The 19,882-nt window shown below is 45.6% G+C and overlaps 1 protein-coding gene across 1 annotated transcript in view; it reads left to right on the forward strand.

Annotated features, from left to right (window-relative positions):
• CARD11 (caspase recruitment domain family member 11) overlaps positions 1-19,882 on the forward strand; it is a 249,849-nt gene that overhangs the window by 209,793 nt on the left and 20,174 nt on the right. The window contains exons 18-20 of the mRNA XM_082261196.1: positions 5,220-5,313; positions 13,646-13,738; positions 15,392-15,509. Of these exons, the coding sequence (XP_082117322.1) occupies positions 5,220-5,313; positions 13,646-13,738; positions 15,392-15,509 (305 nt within the window). The remainder of the gene's footprint in view (positions 1-5,219; positions 5,314-13,645; positions 13,739-15,391; positions 15,510-19,882) is intronic.

Raw genomic sequence — 19,882 nt, forward strand, 5'->3', positions numbered from 1 at the left:
AAGCCTCTTGTAAAGATGATGTAAGGGAAAGCCCACAAAAAGTTTGCTGAAGACAAGCAGACTAAGGACATGGATTACTGGAACCAGGGGCGTACCGTGGGGTTGGCCAGAACGGCGCCCCCCCTTTTTTCACCTTGCCTTCGGCCCATCATATGTACAGCTTTAGATGTGATCCGGCGGCGGCCCCGCCCCCTGCTGTGTTTGTACTGGAAGGTGGCTGTCCCGCCCACCCGGCTACTCGTGAACAAGTGCTGCCATTGACATGAGTGGAGATGATGCAGCTGTTGCTGATCGGAGGTGAGGGGGAGCGCGCCCTGTCACAAGTTCACGGGGCAGGAGAGTCTGCGGGGAGCCAGTCCGAGATACTGTTGTGAGGTAGGAGAGTGTGGGGACCCCAGACCGGTATGTGTGATCTCCGGGGAGGAGGTCCTCTGCCCATAATGTGTCTGGGAAAACTCCATCCGGTCATGCACTGCACACAACCACCACTCCTTGTCACCCCCCTCTCTCTCTCCTTGTCACCTGCCCCCTCTCTCTCTCCTTGTCACCTGCCCCCTCTTTCTCCCTGTCACCTGCCCCCTCTCTCTCTCCCTGTCACCTGCCCCCTCTCTCCCCCTGTCACCTGCCCCCTCTCTCTCTCCTTGTCACCTGCCCCCTCTCTCTCCCTGTCACCTGCCCCCTCTCTCTCTCTCCCTGTCACCTGCCCGCTCTCTCTCCCTGTCACCTGCCCCCCCTCTCTCTCCCTGTCACCTGCCCCCTCTCTCTCTCCCTGTCACCTGCCCCCTCTCTCTCTCCCTGTCACCTGCCCCCCCTCCCTGTCACCTGCCCCCTCTCTCTCCCTGTCACCTGCCCCCTCTCTCTCTCTCCCTGTCACCTGCCCCCCCTCTCCCTGTCACCTGCCCCCCCTCTCCCTGTCACCTGCCCGCTCTCTCTCCCTGTCACCTGCCCCCCCTCTCTCTCCCTGTCACCTGCCCCCTCTCTCTCTCCCTGTCACCTGCCCCCTCTCTCTCTCCCTGTCACCTGCCCCCCCTCCCTGTCACCTGCCCCCTCTCTCTCCCTGTCACCTGCCCCCTCTCTCTCTCTCCCTGTCACCTGCCCCCCCTCTCCCTGTCACCTGCCCCCCCTCTCCCTGTCACCTGCCCTCTTTCTCTCCCTGTCACCTGCCCCCTCTCTCTCTCCCTGTCACCTGCCCCCCCCCTCCCTGTCACCTGCCCCCTCTCTCTCCCTGTCACCTGCCCCCTCTCTCTCTCCCTTTCACCTGCCCCCCCCCCTCTCCCTGTCACCTGCCCCCTCTCTCTCCCTGTCACCTGCCCCCCCTCTCCCTGTCACCTCCCCCCTCTCTCTCTCTCCCTGTCACCTGCCCTTCCCCCCTCCCTGTCACCTGCCCCCTCTCTCTCTCCTTATCACCTGCCCCCTCTCTCTCTCCTTATCACCTGCCCCCTCTCTCTCTCCCTGTCACCTGCCCTCTCTCTCTCTCTCTCTCTCCCTGTCACCTGCACTCTCTCTCTCTCCCTGTCACCTGCCCTCTCTCTCTCTCCCTGTCACCTACCCTCTCTCTCTCTCTCCCTTTCACCTGCCCCCTCTCTCTCTCCCTGTCACCTGCCCCCCCCTCTCTCTCTCTCTCTCCCTGTCACCTGCACTCTCTCTCTCTCTCTCCCTGTCACCTGCCCCTCTCTCTCCCTGTCACCTGCCCCCTCTCTCTCTCTCTCTCCCTGTCACCTGCCCCCCCTCCCTGTCACCTGCCCTCTCTCTCTCTCCCTGTCACCTGCCCCCCCTCTCCCTGTCACCTGCCCCCTCTCTCTCTCCCTGTCACCTGCCCCCTCTCTCTCCCTGACACCTGCACCCTCTCTCTCCCTGACACCTGCCCCCTCTCTCTCCCTGTCACCTGCCCTCTCTCTCTCTCTCCCTGTCACCTGCCCTCTCTCTCTCTCTCTCTCTCCCTGTCACCTGCCCCCTATCTCTCTCCCTGTCACCTGCTCTCTCTCTCTCTCTCCCTGTCACCTGCCCTCTCCCTCTCTCTCCCTGTCACCTGCCCCCTCTCTCTCTCTCCCTGTCACCTGCCCTATCTCTCTCTCTCTCTCCCTCCCTGTTACCTGCCCCCTCTCTCTCTCCCTGTCACCTGCCCTCTCTCTCTCTCCCTGTCACCTGCCCCCCCTCTCTCTCTCTCCCTGTCACCTGCCCCCTCTCTCTCTCTCTCCCTGTCACCTGCCCTCTCTCCCTCCCTGTCACCTGCCCCCTCTCTCTCTCCCTGTCACCTGCCCTCTCTCTCTCACTCCCTGTCACCTGCCCCCTCTCTCTCTCTCCCTGTCACCTGCCCCCTCTCTCTCTCCCTGTCACCTGCCCCCTCTCTCTCTCCCTGTCACCTGCCCCCCCCCTCTCTCTCTCCCTGTCACCTGCCCCCCCCCTCTCTCTCTCTCTCCCTCCCTGTCACCTGCCCCCTCTCTCTCTCTCCCTGTCACCTGCCCCCTCTCTCTCTCCCTGTCACCTGCCCCCCCTCTCTCTCTCTCCCTCCCTGTCACCTGCCCTCTCTCTCTCTCCCTCTCCCTCTCTGCCACCCACCCTCTCTTTCTCTCTGTCATCCCTTTTCTCTGTCACCTGCCCCCTCTCTCTGTAACCTCCCCCCGTCTCTCTCTGTCAAACTCTCTCTCCTTGGGGGGGGGGCGCCGATACAGTTCCTCGCCAAGGGCACTGGAGACCCTAGGTACGCCTCTGACTGGAACCATGTCCTGTAGTCTGATGAGACCAAGATAAACGTATTTGGTTCAGATGGTGTCAAGCGTGTGTGGTGGCAACCAGTTGAGGAGTACAAAGACAAGTGTGTCTTGCCCACAGTCAATAATAGTGGTGGGAGTGTCATGGTCACGGGCTGCATAAGTGCTGCCAGCACTGGGGAGCTATAGTTCATTGAGAGAACAGTGAATGCCAAAATGTATTGTGATATACTGAAGCAGAGCATGATCCCCTCCATTCAGAGACTGGGCCTCAGGGCAGTATTCCAACATGATAACGACCCCAAACACACCTCCAAGATGACCACTGCCTTGCTAAAGAAGCAGAGGGTAAAGATGATGGACTGGTCAAGCATGTCTCCAGACCTAAACCCTATTGAGCATCTGTGGGGCATCCTCTTACGGAAGGTGGAGGAGCGTAAGGTCTCTAATATCCACCAGCTCGGTGATGTCTTCATGGAGAAGTGGAAGAGGACTCCAGTGGCAACCTGTGAAGCTCTGGTGAACTCAATGTCCAAGAGAGTTAAGGCAGTGCTGGAAAATAATGGTGGCCACACAAAATATTGACACTTTGGGCCCAATTTGGACATTTTAACTCAGGGGTGTACTAACTTTTGTTGCCAGCGGTATAGACATTAATGGCTGTGTGTTGAGTTATTTTGAGGTGACAGTAAATTTAAACTGTTATACAAGCTTTACACTCACTACTTTACATTGTAGCAAAGTGTCTTTACTTCAGTGTTGCCACACAAAAAGATATAATAAAATATTTACAAAAATGTGAGGAGTATACTTACTTTTGTGAGATACTGTATATATTACAAAACAAAGTGCAGGGCTTATCATAAATGAATGAAACATAAATACAAAACAGAATATAAATAAGGTGATATATAAGGTGAAATAAAAAAGGTGATAAAAAAAGTCCTCAAAAACAGCCCATAAATAAAAAAAAGTGTACAAACAGGTAGACAAAAAAATAAAAGAGTCCAAAAATGTGCAACAGCAAAAATGATGCTTCCCAAAATGGTTCCAATAAAAAGAAGACTTAGAAGAATAGAAGACATGTAAACCAAAAGACTCCCAAGATGTCCAGTGAAATGAAGTTAAGGAGTGGCTGCTTACCAGAAATTGTTGGCTTTAAAATTAATGAAAAGCCAAAGGTTCTTTAGGTAATAAACCCCAAACAAATCCACACTCGAAGCAGCTCCTAGTAACCTCAGCTCCTCAACTCCACTCTCATTGTTGGGGGAAATATAAGAAATAAAAAAACTCATAGTGTAGTATATACTGGTAGAGGTTTTTTATAAAATCAAACAATATTGCACTCATGTCAGTGATTAAAAACACGCATTCAGTGTTGTGTCAGCTGCAAATTTGCAAATCCTCAGTAACACAGTCCTTTCCGTCCAGTGGCCACTGTACGTGGTGATGTCCCGTTAGGTTCCGTCCAACGCCTTTGGTCATACATTTAAAATAGTGCTAAACTAAGCGTTTGATATTAGTTTGCTATCTTGAAGCAATCCCCTTCTCAAGAAATCCTCCCTGATTTTCTAAACAGCATAAACCCGACACAAGCAAAGAAATTGTGTCGCCACTCCCCTTCTCCTGTGAGTGATAGGCTATGCTGAAGATGAGACCAGCACGACCCTCTGTGTAATACACTGCAAAAGGGGGGGGAGGTCTCTGCTGCCCTCTGCCTTCACAAGATCCAACTCCTGACAGGCTCCCTCAGAAAACTTTAAGCGTGTAGAATTAAAAATGATAACTACCACTATTTTATTCTCTAGGGTGTCTGCCTTCAGAAAATATATAATATTTGGGGGGTTTATGCAATCTTCAGGCCTAATGTGATTTTTTTTTTAACCATGTATGCAAAAAACAAAAATGGCTCTGGCAGCAAAAGGGTCAAAGGCTACCCGGTGGTCTTAAAGTACCGTCTTGCCCACAATCATTACTAACCTCTTAACCTTGAGGTCACATATTTTGATAAACAAGTGGTGTGTATTTATGGTTCTGAAAGACTGACGGTTTAAAGTATGCACCGTGGATTGCTGGTACATGTAGTTCACATGTAACATGGACTACTTACGATATTTTTGTATTACAATAAGGGTGTCAGACATACAGAATTTAGGAATATATTGTCACGCTTTCGTTTCAGAGGTTTAGGTGGGTTGAGGAATGGTACTGGTGGTGCAGTGCAATGGTACAGTAGTGTCAATGAGGTCCTCGATAATACTTATCTCTTCCGAAAAATGTAATCTGTGGGGTTTACATCTAAGGATTTTGTTATGGTCAGTCAGGTGTTGATAAGCTACCATAGAGTATGGTAATCAATACCTCTAATATGCGTACAGTATACATCCATTAGGAAGGCTTAAACATTGGACAAGTATATTTTTATATTTTATTCATTGCAATTTATGTCTCAGATACAAACCATCCATCTTATACGTTTCCATCAAAATTATCTTTTTTATTTGTTAGAGCCCAGCAGTTATTTTTAGTTAAACTACAAAGATTAATGCACAAAACCAAGGATGAAGTGGAAGGTACAAGTAACACACTCAAAGCTATGAAGGTAAATTCAAGTTTATTTTAATGCATATTCCAAGTGTTATTTTTCCTTTCATTAATGGTTTTCATTTTCAGAGATAAGAGCTATTCTTTATTGTTTGTTTATTATATGGCTTTTGGTTGGATTAAAGAAAAAGTCCAGGCATCAAGAAAATTAGAGAACCAGTGTAACAATCAACCTGCTTTTCACTCTGCTTCATAGCGGGCCATCCCTTTTTCACACTCTATTGTGTATGGACAAGGATTCAGTGGGCAAAGATGGGGGGGGGGGGGGGGATTCTTAGTCTCAAAATGTGAGGTACTATATACAGTGCATCTGGAAAGTATTCACAGTGCTTCACTTTTTCCACATTTTGTTATGTTACAGCCTTATTCCAAAATGGATTACATTCATGATTTTCCTCATAATTCTGCAAACAATACCCCATAATTACAATGTGAAAGAAGTTTGTTTGAAATCTTTGCAAATGTATTAAAAATAAAAAGCGAAAAAAAATCTCATATACTGTACATAGGTAGTCACAACCTTTGCTCAATACTGTTGCAGCACCTTTGGCACCAATTACAGCCTCAAGTCTTTTTGAGTATGTTGCTACACACATGGCACACCTATTTGTGGGCAGTGTGCAATGTACAGGGTTGAGAGTTGCAGCAGCACAAGCAGTTACAAGGAGCTAACTCAGTCAGTGAAGGGCTGGAGGGAGCTGTTTACAGGACTTTTGAGCTTAAGAGAGTGTCAAGAGTCAAGTTCATTACAGTTCAGGATCTTTTGAGTTAACCAGAGGGTTACAAGTAAAGTTCTAGCACAGTAGTTCAGTAATAAAGCAATCTTCAAACGTCAGTAAGCATTGGTCGGCATCCAGCTGGCGTCAAGACAGCGCTAACAGGCATTTTTCTGCAAAGTGTCCCAGTTTTACCTAGTTGAGCCAGAGGAGTATCCCACTCATTCCCTTCTCCCATCCCCAATATAAAATAAACAAAACAAACCAAAGAAGGCGGAATGGTCATTGTCTCAACTCTCATACTTGGGTACTCAGCTTAAATGGTGGTGTCTCCGGTAACAATGGCAGACCCATCTCAGGCCCAATGCCTGGAAAACCTGCTACATTAGCAATAGAGGTAAAGTAAATCTATTTGCTGGCAACCTATAATTATTACATAAATAATCCCTTATGCCTATTCTAAGTCTTTGGGGGGCACGTCCGGAGTTTTGCCATTGGTTACTGGGCCGGTTGCCCCTGGCAATAGCAGAAGAAAAAGTTGGAAAAGTCCATTTTTGTGCCCAGAACTGTTGTTCAAGTATCAAGCCAAGTGTGAGACCGGATCTGCAGGAGGCAGAGAGAGTGGGATGAAGCTAGAAGTACACATAAAAGGTTGCTCGTGGCAATGCAAATGTTCAAGTAAAGCCTGCAACATGATGAGAACCTTTGATATGGACTATGATATGTATTCTGCTGTCAGGTGCTGGAGAGTAGGGGGAAAAAGTGTAAAAGTACATGAATGCTGCAACTGCTTAACAGGAAGAGGTCCCAGTGGGGACGAGTGAAGATGGAGGCCGGGGGCACGGGAAGAGAGGTGCCAGGGGCCGGATGTGTGTGCATGCTATGTGGACTGATGTCGACCGTGCATTTGACAGCGGGACATTCATTCTATATAGTAATTGCACTGATACTGTAAGGATCGTAGTCGGCCATGCCGGGAGGGGCAGTGGGGCTAGCCTCGAGGACAGTATGGAAGATGTAAATTGCACATGTATGACTAGGGCGAGAACTATCGACCGTGCGACCAACAGCGGGATATTACTCTTGCTAAGCAAGGAGGGACAGCTGGCTTCAGTGAAGGAAGGCGCAGTTGTGGCCCTAGTGCAATTGAGAAGAGTGGATGCATGTCTGGCAAGTGACATGATCCGCTTAGCAGCTACTTCCCTGTGGGCTAAAGTAAAAGAGCATGGCAGGGGAAGAGTTACAGCACCACCCGGGAAAGGGTGCCACATGCAGATCTGCTTAGCAGGAGGAGTCATTGCCCAACATGGCGAAAGGGTGGAGACAGCGGGGACATCCAGCCAATCAGGAGTGACCAAGGGGAATCCTATTAATACCCCCTCCTTCGGGTGTGGCTGTGCGGGAGACACGTGTAGGAGAGAGGAGCATTGCATTTGTGAGAGAGCCGAAGAGTGTACCCGCTATTGCTGCCACCATGGGTGAGGACTCTGCCAGGCAGACCTGGGAGCAGATCCATCAGCCCGATCCATCCCTAGTATGGGACACAGGCATCCTGATGGTGCCTGAAGGCGGACTCGCGCTGTGCACGGGAGGCGGCCGGGAGTTCCTAGGAGCGGTATGTCCTCAATGTGCCGCTGTAACACTGAAGGTGCAAGCATGGGTCCAATGCTGGCAGTGTGGGTATCTGCTGCTCTGGGTAGAAAAGAGTGAGGGCCGACTCAAAAAGTTATATGTTATGTGGGAATCAGGCCTCACTCAGGAGTTGACCGGGATTGATTTAAAGTTTCTCCGCGGAGGCGGGAGGGGCATGTTGCGTCTGATGATGGAGCTGGAGGCCATGCCAGCAGTTGGTGGGCCTTTAATGTGTGTACAAGGGACTCAGTCGCAGAGCTCCCTAGGGAGGGGATACATGCCAGCACCGGTGGCCGGAGGATGTATCTGCCCCAGCAGTAATGGCAGGATCGGCCCCCATTGGTATTCGGCAGCCTGAAAAGCCTGCAGCTACCCAAGCCTCACCCACTAGCACTAGAGGTGAGGAAGAAACAGGCCTTGTACCCATCAGGTCCCCATCTTTCCAATACAAATACGGATCGATAGAGGAGGGGATCGATGATTGGGGGTCAGCGGATGAAACGGAGTGGGACTGGGGGTCAGAAGCTTGGAGCAGCTCCCCAGGTCCTGAAGCAGCAGTGACCATTTGTAAATCTTATGTTGAGAGGATCCCAGACCTCACCCCTCCAGGAAAAATTGCCAGAGCAAAAGATCAGAATGCAGCCTATGAGAGTATGATCCAGCGAGTGTCCACTCTATTTTCTCCACCAGGGAGGGGTAACAGGAGAACTCTTCCCCGTCTGTCCCGGATGCAGAGGTAGCTACAGAAAAAGGTGGCACTTGAATATGGATAAGATTATCCGTATGCACCTAGAGAGATGATGTTGTTCGTGGAGAAGTTCAGAGACTTCTGGTGCAATGAGATTATATGGGATTTCCTGTTTGTTCCCAAGCCTTACAGGGACTCCCGGAAGAAAAGCTAAAAGAGAAGTTTAACGCTGTAAACGCCCAGTGGAACTTTGTGCGCTCCATTTATATTGATAGGGTGGAGGTCCGCCGCCCGGATGGGTCACGTCAGGTCTGGGCCATCAGGGTTTAAGATGAACAAGGCACCTATGGCCGGCTGGCCATCACAACTGACCAAGGAGCTTTACAAAGAAAATGTAATGCTGGATTTTTCAAGTTTGTTGAAGACATTCAAGTTTCAGTGTAGACCCCTTGGACCATCGGGCCAGGGTCTTTGTGGATTACAAATACTGTGTGGGAAACCTTCCACAGTTTGGACAAGGTGAATATACATTTTGTTGCAGATTCAAGTGTATCCAGGAACTTTGGTAGGGGGTGCCCTGAAGGACCCCTGTGTTACTTCCCTGACTCAGCAGGATTACAGGCCATTCAGCACTGTGACCTGCTCTGTTTTCTTCAAGAAGCACTTTGAGAGACAGAAAGAGGGTGCTGTGTCTCACTTCTTCACAGGACTCTGCATAGTTAGCCAGTATTAGGGTACAGACTTCTTACTGCCAAGGAGAGGACCCAGCGAGTCAAGGTCCTGGTCAGCAGAGGTAGTCAGGGAAGGGAGTGGAAAGGTCGCTTTAAAAGGAGGGTCTTTCCACTCAACTGTCTAGGCAGATAGTTTTGTATTTTCCAAAGTGTATGCAGTTGACTAACCTTTGCTTCCATTTTCTCTACAGGTGGGATCATCTTAGAGACAGTCAGTTAGGGAATGTATATTTGTTTGCTTTGAAATCCCCACCAAGCGAGTTTGTTTGGTGGGGGGTGCATCGTTTCCCTGCACATTAAAGTGTTTGTGTATTTGTACAGCAGAGTATGTATAGCTATATTTTTCCACCATAACTTATTGGTACATTCATTTTCCCTTTTCCCCCTTTTCCTGGTTTGTGGGATACTCCTGAGTTTTGGCCAGAGTTTTGATAGGAGGCGACTGCCTCAGAGTCAGGGGGACCTGACTCAGTTTGGTGTGGGGTGGATGTAGCACCCTCCAAGGTAGATGCTAGGCAAAGTATAGTGGGCCTTGGCTGCCTAACAGCAGGGCCATGATTTTCAGCTGGGCTGTCATGTCTCCCAGGTGTTGCTCGTGAGACTGGGGAGTCTCCCCACTGGCTCCATGAGAAGGGTTCTCATTGGGCAGTGAAGGAAACCCAATCAGTGGCACATTCAGGCCTGTATCTACCCCAGAAAGGCAGATTCTACCACACAGGATTCTGGGAGTTGGTATAAGTTTGAGGGGAACGCATGACGCAGCATCTTTATCGGGAAGCAGAGTCCCAGGAGGGAGAGTACGGCTGTCTCTCCTCCTGTCAGAGGGATCGGGTGTCTTGGGGGGCTTGCCTGAGGACACAGAGAGACTGCAGAGAGGATCCGGTGTGCCGAGGACCAGCGGAGTTGAGGGGGGTCCAGTTTCAGGAAAGCATTACAAGTTTGTGAGTACTGTAAACTGCCCCTGGGGGTCTGCCTAGCTGACAGAGGGGACCACTCCGGTGAAGGTTCAAGGGATCCAGGAGCTAGCTAGCGGTAAAGGGGGTGCCTAGTGAGAGGACCCTGAAGTGTTTGTTAAAGGGGGCACCAGCAGTTGGGCCCTGAAGAGTTAATGTGTACAGCATGCAGTGTACAGTGTTGAGAGTTGCAGCAGCACAAGCAGTTACAAGGAGCTACCTCAGTCAGTGAAGGGCTGGAGGGAGCTGTTAACAGGACTTTTGAGCTTAAGAGAGTGTCAAGAATCAAGTTCACTACAGTTCAGGATCTTTTGAATTAACAAGAGGGTTACAAATGAAGTTCTAGCATAGTTCAGTAATAAAGCAATCTTCAAGCGCCAGTAAGCGTTGGTCAGCATCCAGCTGGCGTCAAGACAGTGCTAACAGGCATTTTTCTGCAAAGTGTCCCAGTTTTACCTAGTTGAGCCAGAGGAGTATCCCACTCATTCCCTTCTCCCATTCCCAATATCAAATAAACAAAACAAACCAAAGATGCTGGAATGGTCATTGTCTCAATTCTCACACTTGGGTACTCAGCTTAAATGGGCTGAAGGTGTCACCGGTAACAATGGCAGACCCATCTCAGGCCCAATGCCTGCAAAACCTGCTACACTAGCAATACTGTAGATGTAAAGTAAATCTATTTGCTGGCAACCTATAATTATTACATAAAAAATCCCTTATGTCTATTCTAAGTCTTTTAGCTCCATCTTGCAGCTCCCTCTAAATAAATACCAATACAATTTTCTTTTTTTATATACCACCTTCGCTACAAGATATAGCAAACACATTTGGATCCCACAGACAACCGCTACCTTAGCCCAGATTCACACTACTCCGACATGAAAGTCGCAAGACTTCTGATCCGACTTTGCCCTGCAGCTTCACTCCCACTTTGATCTGACTTGATGTGACTTTTTACACTCTATGGCATTGAAGTCGTATCGAAGTTGGACCAAAGTAGTGCAGGAACCTTTTCTAAAGTTTGTGCGACTTGTCTCCAGTGCCGGCGCTACCTATAGGCCAGGTAGGCGCTGGCCGAGAGCGCACATCAGTCGGGGCGCTGTTTGTCTTCTGGGCAGGGCCACTGATAAGTGTCAGCTTCAAGCTGCATGTAGTACAATATGATACTGTCATATTCCCTGGGCTGGGGGAAGGCACGCAGTTCATTCAGAGGGGGCCAGAAGAGACTGTAGATAGAGGGACTTCCTTTTTCGGGTGGACTATGCCAACAACCAGCGCGGGCGCCGAATTAAAGTCACCGCTTCCAGTCTCTGCTGATGTCGCCGGTGGAGTGATATCGGCTTTCTCACTGCCTGCCCCCTTCCGCAAGTAAGTGCTGAGGAGAGGGCAGGCTCTAGCTTAGGGAATCAGCAGCAGAAGAATGGTGGCAGGCTGGCAGTGATCAGTGCAGCAGGCAGAGGCAGATAAGAAGCAGCAAGTCTATCTCCATCCACATCTTCATCCATGACACACAGACCCAGCAGTCAGCACAAGAAAGGATACTGCAGAGAAGTCCCAGAAAAGGTACAGTACAGGCACATACCTTACCCCCATGCACTGGCCGTTGCCTATGATGCAGGGAAATGTGATCATCACCATTAATATCATGATAGGCACACATTATAGGTGCTTTGAGCCACAGTACCTGTACTGTGTGATGATCATGATGATAATGGTGATTATTGAAGGACAGTGAAATACATCCTAAAGCCTGGTGCACACAGGTAGTTTTCTTTTTCTTTTTTTTGTTGTTCAACCCAGTGGGCTGAATGAAAAAAAAAACTGAGGAGCTCGCTGTACTAACTATGTGATGTTAGTACAGCAATCACCTTGCTAATCTATTTTGTGTTATGACAGGGGGACTGAACCCCCCACCAGAACACAATGATCAGGGCTCGCAGCCATTGACTGCAAGCACTGATCGGATACCAATCAGCTACTGGTTTTCCACATTAGGCCAGCTTCTGTTGGACAGGCTGCTTTGCACACTGACTGAATATCAGCCGGTTTCTGTTGAACCAGCCGATACTGAGCCCATGTATACCAGTCTTTAGGCCTCTATTACACAGAGCGGGCTCCACTTTGCTCATCCATACTCTGCCATCCAATCCACCTAAATGAAAGGGATACATATCCCTTGAAGACAAAGCTGCATTGTTTTTAGATGGGTGGGGTCAGGGGTGGGCTTAGGGGCCCCGTCAGGTAGGCTGTACTGGGCCCATGATTTCTAACAGTGGCCCTGCGTCCTGGTCTTCCGGCAGGTGCGGGCCCAGCAGCCGACTCCACTACTCCACTAATTCCCCTGTCCGGTGTGCCATGCTGAGCCTCACTCTGTGCCAAGCAACACAGTCCTCCCACCTCCACTGCCCCCTAACCTTCCATGTGTCATAGTGATCCTTCACTTCACGCTTTCCATGTACTATAGTGACCCTTCCATGTGTCATAGTGATCCTTCCTTTCTTCCATGTACCATAGTGATTCCTCCTTCCTGCCTTTAAATACCATATTGATCCTTCCTTTCTGCCTTCCATGTACCACAGTGATTACCCCCTTCCTTTCTTCCATATACTATAGTAATCCTTCCCTCTCTCTCTCCCTAAGGGGTGGTTCATACTGCAGTACTTATTCTCTGGATCCATCCCGGGTTCCTCAGGTCCTTCATAATCCTCTATTTTCAGCTCTCTGTCTATTTTCAGTGTATACAAAACCAGATGTATTGGAAGTAATTTTCTAAATGTTTGTGTTGAGGTTTATATCCCTTAGACTCCAGCTTGTGGCACAGCAGTCAAAACATATTTTATAGGTACAAGGAAGCCCAGGTTTTGTTTAACAATGGCCCTTAAGCCCCTCCTACGATCATGTTTGGCCACATCCACTTTGTTAGTGTGCCACAGGTCACTGTCTCCCTGAAGCATCCCTCATTCTCAAGTTCAAAAGTTGGGAGGTATGTGTATACATGGGCAGGCCAAATGGGGTGGAGTCAGGCGTGGAGCCAAGTGGGTGGCAAAATGATGTTTCGCCTAGGGTGTCAAAAATCCCTGCACCAGCCCTGCTTATGTGGGAGCGGTTAAGAGGGCTCTCCTAGGGAAACATTGAATTTGACATTTCATGCCACTTGTGCTCTCAAAAGTCGGATTCCATGTTTCGCCAGTGTGAAACTGGCCTTATTTAGGTACTAAAGGATAACTGTAATATAACATTTTCTAATACACTGCTACTCTTTCTGAACTACCCTGCACTATCACTCCACACCAGCTTCTTCTTCCTATGTTTACACAAAGTCATTTTCTAACAAAAAAATCTTGCACACTCAAGGGCCGTACACATGGGCCAAATATAGAGTGGCATCGGCCGGTTTAACCCAGCCATCGCTATGGCAGCCAGTCAAAGTTTCACTTTAAGCTTGTTGGCCAGACAGACAATGCATTAGGCATTGTTGATGACAGAGTGCAAGATAATGCATATTATGTGAAAAAATTGGATAGGGTTGAATAGATGGACTAGATAAATCCACTATAAATAAAGCTCTTTGACAATCTGTAATAAATATTTCACAATTTTATTGCAGAATGCCCTTCAGCCTGAAGAGTCACCACAAACTGATTCCAAGAGCAGTCCTCGCCTTTCAAGAGCAAGTTTCCTTTTTGGACAAATATTTCCGGTACATTTTTCAAATATTTCTACAGCATTATTTACTGTACATAAGAGTGGTAAGATAATTATTTTAGTTGTTTAGGTATTTACTTTTGAACACTTTTAATTATTATATAAACAAGCATATTCTGGCAGTTCTCACCTATAAAAATGTATAGTGTTTTTAATTTGTTTTTCTATTCTGTGGCTCAGCAAAGGGTTAAGGGTTCTGAGTAGGGATCAACCGATTATCGGCAAAGCCAATATATTGATGGCCGATATGCACTTTTCCCAATATATCGGAAATGGCGCCTGAGGTTACCGATATTGCCGATATTTCGGGAAAGTGCATGTACCGGAGGGATGCCTGCAGCTAGAGACGTTACCCCGGTACCGGCGTCCATAGCCGACAGTTGGCTGTCTTTTATTGCCAACCGATGCAGCTGAGAAGCCGCTCGTCTGTCATTACAAGGAACGGCTCGTCTGGGTCTCTCGTCCCACCGGGAGACCCGGGCAACCAGCCTGCACGGATCTGATTGGGTCTCCATGCAAAAACCCGGAAGAGATGTCATGAGTGACATCACTTCCGGGTACTGTCTGGCGCCAGATTAAAAAAATTGACAACATTCAAAATAGCCAAACTTGGCGTTTTGAATGCTTTTAAGTGCAGAGTAGGGGTTTGGGGTCTTTTAGACCCCCAGATACCTCCACAAAAGTACCTGTCAAAAAAAAATATCTGCATCGGTATCGGCAACGAAAAACCGATATTCGATAGTCGATCACTAGTTCTGAGGATACATGGTTATTCTTTTTTCATTTTGTACATGATTGTGTGTCTTTACTACAGTTGTACATACATATCTTCATCTACATGTGGTTTGGTGGTGTACCTTGATATCCTAATCTTTTCTTCTCACCTGGAAACTCACTACAAGTGATATTATGATTCTGCATTGGTCAGTTTCACGGATTGTATGCCAAACTGAAGATATAAATGTTTGAAAAGACATAATTGCCTTTTCTGCAAGCATCGTTTCTGTGCAGGGCCTCCACATGGACCTGGTTTTGGCCACTAAATGAGCAAGCTTTTGAGAAAACATTCAGAAACTATTTCTTCAGTATAGAGGCTTAACCCAGTCATTCCCTCTTGGCTTTGTTTTTTTTGTTTTTAACTGCTTCATCCTGACTTGTCACCTGGGAGGAATTAATTCCAAGGGTGAAGAGATGTTTTGATAATTTGATGCCCAAGGGTGCAATTCAGAACCTGGCCATATTTTGTTTGTTGAACCACTCTAGCTGGAATAGGTTCCCCTAAAGTTTGCTTGTTGTCATGTCATAGCTCTATTTGCACAAAACCACAAGTTTCAAAAAACACTGGAACTTATTTGGTGCACCTTTCTTGGCCATCTCTTATGGAATAACCTTGTTGCAGCCTAAAGTTTGTGGTAAAAAAAAACTCCCAGATGGTCACCTGATGACTAGCTCCAGCTGTCAGCTATTACTGGATAACCATGATTAGTACCATAACATATTTCTGCACCTGATAGGTGCACCAATCATTGTGTAGGGTTTTTTGTAAAATGAATCATTTTCCCAACTACACAGTGGGCAATGTCTGTCTACTTTGTGTTAGGGTACTGAATGGAAAAATCCTGGTTACATGCTTCGTTTGTTTTTCCAGTTTGTTTATCGGTCTGAGAACAAATACAAAAGGATGAACAGTAATGAACGTCTACGTGTGGTGTCATCTAACTCACCGTCCATGGAGACCATGAAACTTTTATTAGACAGACAAGAGGGTATGGATTGCGTTTTTGGGGTATTTTGTCAATACCTTTTGGTGGCATCATGTGTAATATGTACAATAATGTGAACATTTGATAAAACTGGGTATGGTATAAATACTGTATGTTGCTGATAGACATTCATCATACTAAGATGACTGGCTGACCAAGGTTTAAACCTTTGTTTCAGTTACAAGCTGATAACAATGTAAAGTGAATGGCTTGCTGCAAGACTTAATAAGTGAAAAATAAATGTAAAACACTAGGTAATCTTTCGTGGGTACTTTCTTGGGTACTCCAGTACTGAGTACTCCAAATCAGTGTTCATTACCTGATTGGGTGACTGAGCCACTGGGATGACTTGAAGAAAAACAGCCTACACAGGTTCTCTTCAGCCTTATAAGGCGGTATTCTAAGGAAGCCCTATACACAGCACGCATTTCCGCATGTAAATTGCACTCCCACTAAAGCTGTATGTGAGTCTATGAGGCTGCCTTTTTAAAATAGACACTTCCAGGATTTGAGCTAATTACGTTTTTTTGATACTAATGTGACCTTTCTTACCCCCATGCATTATTCCCAACTATTAATATATAAAAAAGTGCTGCGCTATACAAAGATAAAAAATAAAAGTAGAAATATACAGTGCACAGCAGTCAAAAAGAAGCATACAGTGGCAAAAATAATTATTTGATTCACTGCAGACTTTGTAAATTTGCCCACTTGCAAAGAAATGGTGGGTCCATCATTTTTATCATCTGTGTATTTTTAACAATAGAGACAGAATATCAACCAAAAATTCAGGAAAAAAAACACATGATACAAATGTTATAAATTGAGTTGCAGTTCAGTGAGTAAAATAGGTATTTGATCCCCGACCAACAAACAATAATTCTGGCTCTCACATACTGGCTACAGTATGTACAAAAAATAATAAAAAATGCGCTAACAAACCAAATCCTATACAAGCTGTATAAGCAGCAACTCCTCTGTGAGATATAAACACAGTCCTAAACCACTGTAAACCTTTACAGAGTTGCGCTGATTATGTGATTTATCTCCATGCACCAAACCAGAAAGTCAGCTAATAAAGTCCATAAGTAATGAAGTGATAAATGTTCTTTGTCAGTATCACCACCATTCGCCAGTGTGAAGTGCGTAATCCTTTAAAGTACCGCCACAACCAGAAAGCTCTCTTACCAGCTCGCACAGACTTCCTATTACAGAAGGTCAGGGACGCTTGTGGCTATATACCCAATCGGGGCCTTTTAGTGTCATCTTGCGACATGCAAACTGATCGTCCAGACAGTATAATCATAGGTAATCCCCAAAATATAGAAGGCCTCCTAAAATCCTTAAAACTTTATTTCACAAACTCATAAAATTTAATTTACATCAAAGAAGTAAATATTCGTATTTAAAATCAGTTGCGCTGGCCGGCAAATAACAGCAGCAGGTCCCTCCTGGACTCAAGGATCGTGGTGAGGTCAGCACATCGCTCCGCCCTACACGTTTCGTCATATAGTGACATCGGCCTTTTCTAGAAATATACAGTAGCTGCATATGTTCTGCTACATGGGTCTCTTTATAGATAACCACATCTATGTTGTTTCTCATACCTGCTTATGGACTTTTTATGGGTCCATTAGTTGAGCCCCTTCATTCTTCCTGTAAGTTATTGTTGTCATTGTCTATACACTGCCTATGCTGACAGTTCTATTTTTGTGCTTGACTTTGTCTACTTACCATTTGAAATCTAAATGAAAGGATTAAAAACAAAAAATGTTCCCTGCCTATATTACAAACTAAGACTTGGTATCACTCCTTTTTTTGAAGTAGCACTAACCTTTCACAAAAGAATATTCATTTTATAGAGCACTGCAAATAAAATAAAATTGTGTGATTTTAAAATTAGATTTAAAAAAAAAATATGCTAGGTTCCTTTTATTTTGTTCAAGTTCCTCTTCCTGTATCAAGTTTCTCTTCCTGTATTTTGTTCAAGTTTCTCCTACTTAAAGTGGTAAAAAAAACAAAAGCAAACATTTATTATATTGCAGCTTACCAATTCTTAGATGTGATGGTTGCATTAGTTTTCTTTTTTAGGCTTTCTTTCCTTTATTTTCATCTGGTGATCTTCCCAGTAAGTCGGTTGTTTTTCCAAAGAACAAGCTCTCCTACAAATGTAGCAGTTATAGTGTTGAGACGAACCATTTATCACTGACCGGGGTGCTTACAATGATCAACTTATATTTATTATGTAAAACCCATTATAGCAAAAGGAAATGACTGTTGCTGTAACTGCTGTGTAACTGCAGTGTGAGCTGAAGTTTGGCTTCATTTTTTAAATCTGCTAGTACATCTAACACTCAGTTTTAGGCAGTTGTGTGGAAATGCTGTACAGTAAGAATTCTTTCAAAAATATATATTTGAATTGTTTTTTTCTATCAATTTACAAAATGCAAAGTGAACAAACAGATAAAAATTCTGAATCAAATCAATATTTGGTGTGACCAGACTTTAGCTTTAAACCAGCATCAATTCTTACATTTGCACACTCTGTACACTTGCACAAGAAATTTTGTATGATTAGAGTCAGGTTTATGATTAACCAATTATACCAAGCAGGTGCTAATGATCATCAATTTCAAATGTAGGTTAAAACTGAAACAGAAACAGCTGTGTAGGCGGCTTAAATTTGGGTGAGGAGCAGCCAAACTCTGCTACTAAGGTGAGGTTGTTGAAGACAAATTTCATGTAAAGGACAAGCAACTCAACTATACACAAAAAGATAGGCGCAGGGGTGCAAAAAAATGTCAGCAGGTGCTCTGGATTAAAGAAGTGAAAAACTCTTGCGCTACCAAATTAAAAGTGGAAGGACTCAATCGATGAAATATTGATATAGTTGATAAAAATAGTAGGTGAATTGATCAAACAAAATCCACAGGTGGGATCCAGAGTGAAAAAAAATGAATAATAATAAGATAGGGTTGCTGCATCCATTCAATGCTCATCCTCAGCAAATACAAAAATGTATAAGAATAGGTGACAGTGTTGCGCTGGCCTTGAACTAAAAATTATACAATAACTTCACATAGATGAAATGTACACACACATTTGTGATTGAAGTGCATAAACTGAATGATATAACACAGCATGAATGTCACTGCAAAATAAATAAATAAAAAAAACGTAACATAAAGTGTGAATCAAGGTAAAGTGCCAAGTGCAAAAATCTATAACGTGTACCATGCATCAAATGAAAAGACACATAAATGTCCTCTGTATCTGAACGGATGATGACACAAATCAATAATAAAAATAAATTCTTGATGGATATGTAAGTGACTCCCTTCACTGAAGTGTGAACAATTCTTGTGGGGTGTTCTTATTTCTTTGCATGCCCCTATTTGTGCTTTCTATGTTCTCACCTCAAATAAACTTGAAAACCGCATAGAAAATAGCCTATCATAGGAATGCTAATAATAATTTTCATCACTACAGTGCATAGATATCCATCCAGTCCAAGCCCTATCCCTGGCCGTTCCTCTCAAGGGCTGTTTAATAGACTTGTCACCATATAATAGTAAGGGGGGCACAAAAGGATACACTCATAGTGCAGTATGCAAACCAATTTTATTTAAAAATTATGCATCAACTCACAGTTTAAAAGCAATATCTTCAGCAAACTCTCACAACAGTATCGTGTCCGTGACAACGTCACTTGCGGTAACCTCCGTCCAAACCCTACGCGTTACGTCACGATCACGTGATTTCTTCAGGGGATAACGGAGGTCTTAAATAGCCTAGTAAACGAATTAGTGATGGTGGCCATTTTCTCTAGGCCTAAAGCGAGAGCCAAGATATTGAATAGAGGCTCCATTTTCAGTTGCTCTGGATTGATAAGTCAAAATTTGAAATATTTAGTTGTAGCAGAAGGCAGTTTTTTCACCAAAGAGCTGAAGAGCAGTACACCAGTGAGTGTCTGCAGGCAACAGTGAAGCATGATGGAGGTTCTTTGCAAGTTTGGGGCTGCATTTCTGCAAGTGGAATTGGAGATATGGTCAGGATCAATGGTGTCCTCATTGTGGGAAATCTATCATGCTATAATATGAGGCAAGTGATTGGTCCCAAATGTATTCTACAGCAGGACAACAACCCCAAATATACAGCCAATGTCATTAGGAACTTTTTTCAGCGTAAAAGAAGAGTCCTGAAAGTGATGGCTTGGTCCCCACAGAGCCCTGATCTCAGCATCATCGAGTCTGTCTGGGATTACATGAAGAGACAGAAGTATTTGTGGCAGCCTACATCCACAAGATCTGTGGGTAGTAGTTCTCCAAGATATTTGGAACAACCTACATGCCCAGTTCCTTCAAAAAGGCAAAATT

Source organism: Pelophylax lessonae (genome assembly GCF_965119305.1).
Source record: "Pelophylax lessonae genome assembly, chromosome: 6".
NCBI classification, from domain to species: Eukaryota; Metazoa; Chordata; class Amphibia; order Anura; family Ranidae; genus Pelophylax; species Pelophylax lessonae.